At 37.7% G+C, this 12,054-nt stretch overlaps 1 protein-coding gene across 9 annotated transcripts in view; it reads right to left on the minus strand.

Annotated features, from left to right (window-relative positions):
* hmga1a (high mobility group AT-hook 1a) overlaps window positions 1-12,054 on the minus strand; it is a 122,977-nt gene that overhangs the window by 92,354 nt on the left and 18,569 nt on the right. For all 9 annotated transcript variants that reach the window (XR_011955383.1, XR_011955386.1, XR_011955384.1 and 6 more), the window contains exon 4: window positions 2,539-2,589. Coding sequence is in view for 6 of the 9 variants with exons in the window: in XM_072563539.1 (XP_072419640.1) it covers window positions 2,539-2,589 (51 nt within the window). In the remaining 3 variants the exon portion in view is untranslated. The remainder of the gene's footprint in view (window positions 1-2,538; window positions 2,590-12,054) is intronic.

Here is a 12,054-nt window from a genome sequence, read left to right on the forward strand (position 1 = left end):
CTGTTAATCCATTCACACTGAGTCCTACAACCACTACAGGGGTAGAAGTCTAAAAAAGATTCAAGGGAAGTCAGAAACTCCTCAAACTGTGTGCATCTGTGGAAACACTGAGCAAAATTTTTTTGAAAGAATGGATGTGAGAGAAAGGCAAATCAACTCATCACTTTCATGTGCTTTCACCAGCTTGTGTTTTTTTTATAGCACCGGGACTGGGGACAAACACCTTTCATATAATCTTAAATTCAAAAATTTAGTTTAGGCAAATTAGGGAAAAACAGGATGACTTCAAAATAAAAAGAAACTTATTCATATGTTAGGACGTGTTGCATCTCCACTCTCCTGTCAAAATTCAAGCAAATTGAAGAATCAAAATTGACTTTCATTAGCATGGAAAATAAACTTTGACAGATTAGTGAAGTGGAGGTATTATTAATAGTCTATTCAGAAGTGCACGTTTACAGATCAGTTCTCACACAACATGCACAAGGTTTCTTGCTTTCAAGGGTTTCTTTCTTTTCAAGTTTCAGTGCTTATTTCAGCCGCACAAAGACAAGGATTTGTGAAAATACTAGAGTCCTTGTCATTCCACTGTTGTTGTGGATTACAAACTGCAATCCAGAATTATTTGATTAGGAAAGGAAATAAAAAGTTATTTGGTTTAAATCAATATCTAGAATTATATAGAATCCATCTTCTCCTCCAGAATTAGTGTAGATGAGAGATGCAAACTAGTGTAGAAAGCAAAAATAAAAACAACTAATTACAAAATCAGAATGCTGGTGATAAAACTGATACTGAATTAATAACACGCTAATGAATTATAAGCCACTTATCTGAGATCATCGTGGTTATCATTATTTATGGTTAATTACAGCAATGAAGAAAAGATAGGTATGTCCAGGGAACATTTTTGTTTTTTTTTAAAAAAAGAAAGAGTAATGAAACATGACAAGCAATTTAAATAATACAGTCCCTAGTGCAAAGTCTTTTACTTAAATTTTGAAATAATATAATAAACTGTGTCTGAATAATACTTTGCTCTTCACAGTATTCTGGTGGAAACTATTCAATTACAAACTTGAGTTTTTTCGGAGCATTGGGTAGACATGGCCTGTGCAGATGAGATTTCTTTTTTACTTTTCTAGCATTGCAGCTAACTTTGGTCATTTGGATACTGATTGATTGTAGCATTCATCACAAATACATTCTTTCAACAGGTCTTTCCATAGCTCAAAAGTTAAAGGGAGAAAGATTGACTTGGATTTTAGTTTAGATCCATGGTATGTGATGAATGAGTTCATTCTCTGACCATTTATGGCATTGATGAGACAATTGGCCTGAAGTTCCTAAAGTACGCTGGATTAGCATTCTTTGTGGTTATCTATGACCCTTGCTGGAAACTCAAATGGGAACAAGACATTCTATTCTCTACAAGCTGAGAAGTCAACCTACAACAAATAAATAGTGGCCATTTAGACAATTTGGATAAAAGAAATGGAAGAGAAGAACATCAGCAAGAAAATAAAATGGAAAGATGGATCAAACTAAATGGGATCCATTGTTAATCAATCTTAATCTTCACATCTGGGATTTCTGATTAACTGGGATCCACTCTTAAAAGCTGTAATCATGTGTGGAGAATACCTTTTGAAAAGTAACTCTCACTATCAAAATGGACATAGAAGCAAGATGAAAGAAACACACAAAAAATGAAACTGAGATAATTTAAGATTTTATATTAAAAAAAGGAGAAAATGTTAGAACAAAAAAGGGTTATTTAAAAAAAAAGTTAAATTTAAAGACCAGCATTGGAAGTGGACATATTGGGGCAACAAGTTAAACAGAATCAGTTAAAATATAATTTAGTCTATAAAAAAATAAAAGCAGTCATAAAAGCCAACCTTTATGTTCGGGTAGCTTTAGTTATCCTAGTACTAGTGTTGCTTACAACTAAAAATGTAATTTAAAAAAAATAAATAAATTTGGTCTGGACCAGTAGGCAGACTGCGCTGACCTTTCTACACTAATCTCACTTTCTAGCCTTGAATGTTATGATATTTCAAGTGTTCATCAACTTACATTTTAAAGGTTGAGGTTTCCCATCTCTACCGTTTCCCAGGCAGTATATTCCAGATTCGGAACATAAAAGTCCAATACAGGTTCTTGCCTTTCCCCTCCCCACTTCAAAGTCCAAATCACAAGACTTACTAAAATGCTCAAAACAGGTCAATTTATTTGATAAATATGGCTGGAAGTATTCTTAATAAAATAGAAATGCTTAGAACATTAAATGTCACCTTATATTTTTGAATTACGATTTAAATTATGTACTATAACATCTTATGGGTGAGTAACATCACCCAGACAGACCTATATAACTTGAAATTACTAGCATCGTAACTGCTAAGTTTTGCTGATCATGATACTGCTGCTGGTTGTGTTGAAGTCACAATCATCAAGTTAATATTAGGATGTTCAATGCATAGTTGTTGTTCAAACCCAACTATTTAGAAAATGAGAAACAAACAGGTAGCCTACCAGTTTCTTGGGTCTACCTCTGGGCTTTGTTCCTCCTGCACCACCAGATTTCTGAAAAAAAAACAAACAAGTTAAGAGAAAGAAAAAAAAATCTCATTCTCAAGTACTGTTGAGCACATCCATCCACAATGCTTAATAAAGTAGCAAATTAGTCAATGTGGAATGGTGAAAATTGCTCAAAGGGACTTGCATAATATGTCAACACAGGCATCATGTACAGCATTCTGCTGCATATTCCTCACCTTATCACAAAACTGCCAAGAAAGAAAAAAAATGTCCTTCACTAATGGATGTGGAAGAGCATATGGAAGCCTGGCCAAATGTAAAATCAGAGGGTGGAATTTTGTGATTCTATTTTGCAGAGTGCAGATCATGTATGTCAGGAGAATACACTTAAATTACATTCCAATCAACTCATGAAGATTTGACAGATTAGTGTGGGCAAGTATCTCAGCATATCACAGGGATCAACACTGACTTCCAGATCACCAGAAGCTACCAACCAAAGACTAGCAGCTTCTGGGATCAAGGTCTATCAAATAACTTCACAGAAGGGGCATTCCAATATCAGGTTACCCTTTAGTTACATTTGGAGAGTCCTTGACACTGATCTGGCTCCCTCAAAGCCAGCTCTCAGATCGGACAGGATGTCTGACACTCTTGTTTATATCTATCTGTCAGCCAGGGCTCCCAGATTGGACCAGATTAATGGCCCCAATCAGGGAACTCATATTCTGTGAAGTCCACTTGGCTGACCTTGCTACAATCAAGACTTAACATCATCCCCAAAATATACTCAGCAGACAATACTCTGGCCAAAGCTATTCATAAACATTTACCATAGTTTTTCTCTTGCCTTCATATTCTAGCCAAGGATTGTACAAACTTATTTTAAAAATATAAATTCTGAAATTGTTCAGCCACCTTCAAGGATATGACCATGAAATTTGATTTCTTTGTACTCCTGTATCGCCTTTAAAATTAGACCATTAAATATATGTTGTCTCCCCCTTTCTAATCTTCCAAAATGCATCACTTCTACATGCTCTGTAATAAATGTCACTGTGTAGTACACATGCAAGTTTTTATTAACTGCAAACTCCTGATACACAAGTTCAAGTCATTAGTATATCAATGGGTGGCACAGTGGTTAGCACTGCTGCCTCACAACACCAGGGTCCCAGGTTCAATTCCAGCCTCGGGTGATTGTCTGTGTGAAGTTTGCATATTGTCCCCTTGTATGCGTGGGTTTCCTCCGGGTGCTCCGGTTTCCTGCCACAGTCCAAAGATAAGCAGGTCAGGCTGGATTGACCATGCTAAATTGCCCATAGTGTTAGGGAAATGGGTCTGGGTGGTTACTCTTCAGAGGGTCAGTGTGGACTGGTTGGGCCAAAAGGCCTGTTTCCACACTGTAGGGAACCTAATCTTAAAAAAAAAAAGAGTAGAAGTCGTAATAAAGAACATTGTACATCCTTATATTCATCTCTCTGATCTGATCAACAACCTTTCAGTACTGCTAACTCATTCTCGTCCTCAGAAGGACCGAAGAATCAGCTCAAAGAGTCCAGTGCCAACTACTTTCATATATTCCATAGGACTCCCCTTTAGATTTTGGTGATCAAAAATGAAACTTTTTCACTACTGTGGTAGACTTAGCCCACCAGAAGTTTACATCACATTTTGGATTGAGAATATTCTAATTAATCCATCTCCTGACCGTCAGTTCCGCAGAACAACCTTTTAACAATTAGATTCGCGACGTTGTGAGATATATAATCCAAGATTACCTCAGGATACAATGGGATCTTGATCAGATGGATCAAATGGGCCGAGGGGTGGCAGATGGAGTTTGATGTAACTAAATGTGAGGTGCTGCATTTTTGAAAGGCAAATCAAGACAGGTCTCATACACTTAATCATAAGGTCCTGGGGAGTGTTGCTGAACAAAGAGACCTTGGAGTACAGGTTCATAGTTCCTTGAAATTGGAGTCGCAGGTAGACAGGATAGTGAAGGCCACATTTGGTATGCTTGCCTTTATTAGTCAGGGCATTGAGTACAAAAGTTGGGAGGTCATGTTGTGGCTATACAGGACATTAGTTTTGGTATACTGCATACAATTCTGGTTTCCCTGCTATAGGAAGGATGTTGCGAAACTTGAAAGGGTTCAAAGAAGATTTACAAGAATGTTGCCTGGGTTGAATGGTTGAGCTATAGGGGAGGCTAAATAGGCTGTTTTCACTATAGCAATGGAGTGCCAGAGGAAGTGGTGAAGGCTGGTACAATTACAACATTTAAATCTGGATGGTTACATTAATGGGAAAGGTTTAGACGGACATGGGTCAAATGCTGCCAAAGGGGTCTCAATTAGTCTAGGATATCTGGTCAGCATGCACGAGTTGGACTGAAGAGTCTGTTTCCATGCTGTACAGCTCTCAGGCTCTATATAAAGTTTTATATTAAGAAATCCCAAATGTGCCTCATACAAGCAACAATATTTCACTTCACATGAAAGTCTGGAGATGTTATATGAGTTATCAAATAGAATATCATACACAAAAAAGTATCTATTCTCCCATGCATCACATTCAACTTCTCGGATAATAAATGCATACATACAAAAGAGATTAAAATATTTTGCTTAAAAGGGGGAAAAAAAAATCTATATAATCAGAAGAGCTAAACTAATGAGCAAGAAGCCTGCAAAAGCAACTTCACTTTTCAAATTCTTTTACATCCCAGTTTTGAATTAAACTAAGAACGATCCTTTTTCTTGTCTTAGACATTAGTCACCAAGGTCACAGATTCCACTGTGGCTTGTGGTTTGTGAAAGGAGGAGAGCTGTTTTACTAACTGCCTTGATAAAGAAAGGACAAGAACTCAACCACACATGTTGGTCAGAGAGTTGGAATGTTACGTACTGCCAGATCTGAAACCAGAGGTGTCAGGCAAATGGCCATGAAATTCCATGTGATATGCATCAGTTGGCACAATCTTTAACAAAACAAAAACAAACCAAGTACTTTGAGAAAATAAAGTTCTAATGCAAATAGATCTCATTTAGCAACCTCCATTCATAAAATGTGATTTTTTTTTAATATATGAACTGGATTTGAAAATAAATTCTCAAGTAAAGTATTTCACAAGGCTAATGACATAGATGTGTTTCTGTGGCACACAATCTAAACAGCTCAGGGTTTGATGTCCATATATAGCAACTTAAAAGAATGTTAACAAAGTCATTATCTTTCACAGTAAAGCCTGTTACTGTACAATTAAGTTTGTTGATTATAATTAACACTTCAGATTTGCTGCAATCACATGGTCACTCAAACACAACAGACATTAGCATCCCAGGGGAAGCAGCTCCATCAATTATGTAACTGATAATCCAACAGTTGAAAAGTGTGGTGCTGGAAAAACACAGCAGGCCAGGCAGCATCCGAGGAGCAGGAGAATCGACGTTCCGGGCATAAGCCCTTCTTCAGGAATTCTGAAAAAGGGCTTATGCCCAAAACATCGATTCTCCTGCTCCTCGGATGTTGCCTGGCCTGTGTTTTTCCAGCACCACATCTTTCAACTCTGGTCTCGAGCATCTGCAGTCCTCACTTTCTCCTAGTTGATAATCCAACAGACCTTGATTGGAGTTTTGCCTCCAGTGGGACATTTTGCTTGATGCACAAGCTTATGTTAACCCTAGTAACTCACGAAACTGGGCATAGATCTCTTAGTATTGAAAAATGCACAGACATTTATTACAGATACTATTACATGCAAACATCACGTTCACTCGACACGCAAGTGGCTGGGCTCACATTAAGTTGTTGGCTTTTAACAGTGTAGCGTGCTTCAAGTCAAGAGTTAAAATGAAGTATGTAATCTTTATATCCCTATGTCAAATGCAATAATTGAGTATGTGATGCCATGTGCATGTCTCTTAAAAGCATATTGACATATTGTGTTGAAGAGTTATACTGATATACTGACAGAAATGTAACAAAACATCCTCCTTTTTCACATCACAAACCCACAATTGCATATGCTATCAATTTGATAGTCATGCAGATAGATAACAGTTTACAAGACTAGATTCTAAAGTTGAATATGATTCTTTGAAAGTCTGACAATTCATCCTGATCTGGTGATGGTATACCTATCCGGAGAGATACACATTGTTCTCTGTTGTACTTGTTTAATGGCTTGGCTGTCTGCTGCTAGTTTCTATCACAACTTAAACAATCTTCGGAGTGTTTTTCCTCACTTTTTGTCCATATTTGGTGTGCTGTATTATGGCTTCATAGTGTAACATGATTATCAAGAATCATTTTAAATAATGTGGACTGGTTAGGTACTTTAGAAACCTTTGTTAGTAAACAAGTATTTATATTTCTAACTCCCACATTCTGCCCAGTGTGAAGTTTTAGTTGTTCTTAACCTGTTGGTTCATCACATATCTCTTTCATTCTCCTCTATCTTTGAAGACGAATATCTGTGCCTTGGAAGTCAGGCAATTAGTTGCCAGGCAAAGTAATTCACACTTGCCTTCCAGGCATAAACTGTGCTGAGGTGATAACCTCTTCTCCATTTGTATTGCTACATTTTTGAGCAAAGCCATTGTAAAGACAGTGTCATTTTATTTTTGTTTTTTTTAAATTGTGGACTGAATTGAAGAAGAACTTCTTGAAAATTGGTATTTTAAAGGATCGCTGCAGGTTTTGAAAAGTAAGTAACCAGACACTTATACAAAAGCGTGTATAAGCATCTTCAGATGCTGCAGATTAGAGTCAAGGTTAGAGTAGTGCTGGAAAAGCACAGCAGGTAAGCCAGCATCTGAGGGGCAGGAAAATTGATGTTTTGGGTCAAAGCCCTTCATCAGGAATCAGGAATAACCCAACACTTATAGCAACCACTGAATAAACAGGTATTTGAACTCAAGGGTTTGGATGACATTACATTACAGTGTGGAAACAGGTCCGTCGGCCCAACATGTCCACACCGACCCGCCGAAGCGCAACCCACCCATACCCCTACATTTACCCCTTACCTAACACTACGGGCAATTTAGCATGGCCAATTCACCTGACCTGCACATCTTTGGACTGTGGGAGAAAACCGGAGCACCCGGAGGAAACCCACACAGACACGGGGAGAACGTGCAAACTCTACACAGTCAGTCACCTGAGGCGGGAATTGAACCCAGGTCTCTGGCGCTGTGAGGCAGCAGTGCTAACCCCACCGTGCCACCCACATGTATCTACTGCCCTTGTCCTTCTGGATGGAAATACTTGTGGATTTGTAAGGTGCTGTCCGAGGATCTTTGGTGATCTCTAACAGCACACAAATTGTCTTTCTGTTTCCAACAGTGAAAAGCCATTTTAAACCTGGAGAAAACCAGCACATCTTTCCTTCAGCAACTGTTGTAAACTGCGACATTTAATGGATAAGTAAGAGACCTTTTGCAACGAACCAGTCACTTTGTATCTTTTGGTTAAAAAAGTGTGACACTGGAAAAGCACAGGTCAGGCAGCATCTCAGGAGCAGGAGAGTCGATGCTTCGGGCATAAGCCCTTTATCAGGAATGACAAAACATTTAACCTTGTGTCTTTTGCATACCACTGGAAGTAAACAAGGAAAACCAACTTCAAGGTAATGTTCTAACAAGTGCACGCTTATGTTATCCCTAGGAACATAAGAAACTGGACATGGATCTCTTAGTATTGAAAATCCACAGACATTTATTACAGCCACTATTATATGCAAACATCACAGTCATTAGGCACATAAGTAACTGGGCTCACATTAAGCCTAAGACTTAGACAGGTTGGTCAGATGAGCTGATCAGCTAATCGGGATACATATGAAGTGATGCACCTTTGCAGGGCAAGCAAGGCAAGTAAATATATGATGAATGGTCAGACCCTGGGAAGCATCAAGGATCAGAGGAATTTTGGTGTGCCAACTTATCAGGAAAGATGGATAAAAGTGTTAAGAAGGCATGTGACATACTTGCCTTTATTAGCAAAGGTATAGAATTTAAGAGCAGGAAGGTTACGCTCACACTCCATAAAATGTTAGTAAGGCCACATTGAGAGTACTGTGTAAAGTTCTGGAATCCACATTGTTGGAAGGATGTGACAGAAGGTGAAGAGGCGATTTACCAAGATGTTGCCTGGATGGATAGTTTGTTATAAAGGGAGATGGGACTGTGAAGGTGTTTTCCTTAGTGCAGTCGAGATTGACAAAGCACAAAAATGAGATGTATGAAATTATGGAGGGCATAGATTGGGTAGACAGGAAGAAACTTGTCCCCCTTGGTAGAGGGATCAATGACCAGGGGCAATGATTTTCAGTAACAGGCAGAAGCTTTGAAGGAGAGTTCAGGAAAAGCCTTTTCACCCAGATGATGGTGGCAATCTGGAACTCAATGCCTATGAGGGTGATAGAAGCAGAAACCCTCATAACATTTTAGTAGTATTTAGGTGTGCACTTGTGATACCAAGGCATACAAGACTATGAGCTAAATTCTAGAAAATGGAATTTGAATAGTTCGGTGCTTGTTTTTGACTAGTGTATATGTGATGGGCCAAAGGGCCTTTTTTCTGTGCTGTAAATGTCTATTACTTTACAAATCTGAGCAGGTGTTTAAGGTGTAATTTATAAAGGGATTGGAATTTTAAATTGTAGTGTTTCGTGTCAATGATTTATAATTGTTCACCCATAGTTAGGTCCTAATTACATATAACAGTATTCTTGTTCAGTATTGAAACTGGTTTCAGAAACCTAGATGTGAAAACCAGGAAAACTAGGGAATTGGGTGCACTTGTTTTAAAATGTTTAACTTTTGTGACAACTCAGAAATAGTAGATACTTGATTTTGAGCCCTACTCTAGTGAGATGTAACACACTGCAAAACACTTAATGATCATTGATTTGATAGTATAAACCTTACATTGTGCTAGGCAATTTGAGCATAGATAATAGAGTGATAATATGACATAGGTCACTCCTCACTGAGTGCACATAACCTGAAATGGGTTTGCAATGAATTTAACCCACTGTCAGACAAGATCTATTCGGAGATGCAGCAACATGTTGCTAAATCTTGGAATAATGTAATGTAATCTCAAAAATGTAATCTTCCCTATACATCAAATAAATCGTGCTATTTTTGTCCAAAGAATGCATAGAAAATCTTGTAGTAGATGTAATGCTTCCCTCCTCCTCTAATATTTTGCCTCACATGTGTTTTTGAATACTTTAATTCATCCCTGGTCAAAACATGGATTCACATGTTCATGATATCTTGGAATCATGCTTTTGGTACTAAATTTAATTTCTCTTGAAAAATTACTTATTGCCTTATACAAGATCATTAAAATCTAAAATGAACAACTTCCTCAAATATTCTTTAATACTGTCAGGCCATCCCTAAACAACGATACTTTGTAACTCTTGTAGTTTCTCATGCTTTGCAGTTGTTGTTTGTAAATGCACATATTAGCACTTACCAAAGTGTAACAAACTAACCTGGAGAATGATGTTCTCAACTACAAGCTTAAAGACATTGTGTAGATAAAGAAAAATATCTTGGTCTTTGTGTGCATTTTGGTAAACTGCTTAATATGTCTGATGTAACATCCTTGTACCTAGTTATATCTCGCTTCAAAGTCATATCTTTGGAGATCACTGATGGATTTGACTGGTTCATAGCATTAGGTGTGGTTTTAATCTCATAAATTGAGACTTAACTGCATGAGAAAAGGCACTTGATAGTGAACACTTGCTAGTCTGACTGCTAGGTGAGTTACCATGGATAATGCACCATAGAACAGTTAATTGCCAAACTTGTTAACAATGTTCTTGCTAAGCTGCACGTGCACACAGCCGCTTGTGGGCACACATCTGCTCCAATGCTCCATACACAGCAACAGGAAGTGAGCATGCCAATTGGGGCTCTGACTTCGACTTTCAAAAGTTACTGTCGCAAACAGGCCTCAGAGGCCAACGCAGTATGAAAATTAGAGGTTCTTTTATCATTTTAAAGTACAAATCAAGTGAGCTAGACTTAACGTTCAACATCACATACATAAATATGAACTACAAGCATCAATTTACAATAAATACAGTGAAAATCAATCCCATGCTTTAGTTAAAAGGTTGAATCCAAGAGCAAGAGCGAACAGTTAAAAGCAAAGGCAAATTGCAAAAATTAAAGGGTGCATGGGGAACAGAGAGGTGCAAAACCAGAAATTGAAATACATACTGCATTACGTTCAGTTTTTAGTTTTGGAAGTAAAGATCTGCAAAGCAAAATGGAAGGCAAACACTTAGTTATGGAGGGAGGTCATCCAGGGATACCTTTACTGAATTACAACTGAGTGAACAACATGTGCAATTCCATTTTATAGGTCAAGCAACAGATAGTCCTGTTAAAAAGGTCTGAATACATTGCTTGCCATTGGCAAGGAGGAGCTTCACAGAATTAATAGATCTGGTCGATCCACATGAGAAAGATCCATATAAAAGATCTGGAAATTTCTCAAAGACCAGGTCAAGGTGAGAATTAACTTCAGAAATTAAAGACCCCCAACTCAAGTCATAGATCGCAACCCCAAGAATCTTTTATTGGAAGCTTCTGGCAGTTTGTGGGAAGATGCCACAGCAAAGGCCAAAAGAGAGAGTTTGCCAAAGAGGAACCATCAGAGAGATTCGCTAAGATAGAAATTCTCTCTCATGCAGCATAAATTGGTGTTCCTTTTGCATTTTAATATTCTTGTAATTCTGTCCTCAAGACTGCAAGATGAAAGTTTCAACAGCACATTTCATTCTTAAACAATACCATTTAATTTGCAATTTGTTGATGACAGTGCTACTTGCAGTATCCGAAAAGACTACCATAGATCAAGCAAAACCTAGAAGTTTAGAATATGGATTAAATGTGAACATCAAGAAGATAAAAACAATGGTAATTAGAAGAAATACATTAGAAGAAACTATTTTGAAGTTCAAAGTGGATGGTGCCACAATGGTACAAGTAAAAATAGTTTATCTGTTTAGGACAAATGATTTAAAAACAAAGGATGGTCAATGCACTAACCAAATTAAGAGGATAGTGGTGGAGAAAAGTTAATTTGTGAAGCTGAAAGATATGTTGCCAACAAGAAAATCCAAACTTGCAACCTTACTTGCAAAAAAAACTAACATGCTACATAATGGCCTTGATTTACCAATGGCCAGGTAGTTGTTTCTGCAACAAATCTGGGAGTTACACATTAGAAAACTGCAGAATTCCCAGCATAGCAGACTCTGCCCCAAAAAATTGAAGATTCTGGTGGTCAACTACTCTTGAAACGGTCTTACATTATGCATCTAAAATCAGAGATTCTGGAGGGTCCCCTTGAATTACGTTAATAATTATTGAGAAAAGGTTTGAAGTTTGAAAACCTAGTCTAATTCCTTGGTAAGTTTAACAGACCCCAACTCATATTTACCCTGAAAGTAAACTCCACAAAATGCTT

Source organism: Chiloscyllium punctatum, chromosome 45, assembly GCF_047496795.1.
Source record: "Chiloscyllium punctatum isolate Juve2018m chromosome 45, sChiPun1.3, whole genome shotgun sequence".
Lineage (NCBI taxonomy): Eukaryota > Metazoa > Chordata > Chondrichthyes > Orectolobiformes > Hemiscylliidae > Chiloscyllium > Chiloscyllium punctatum.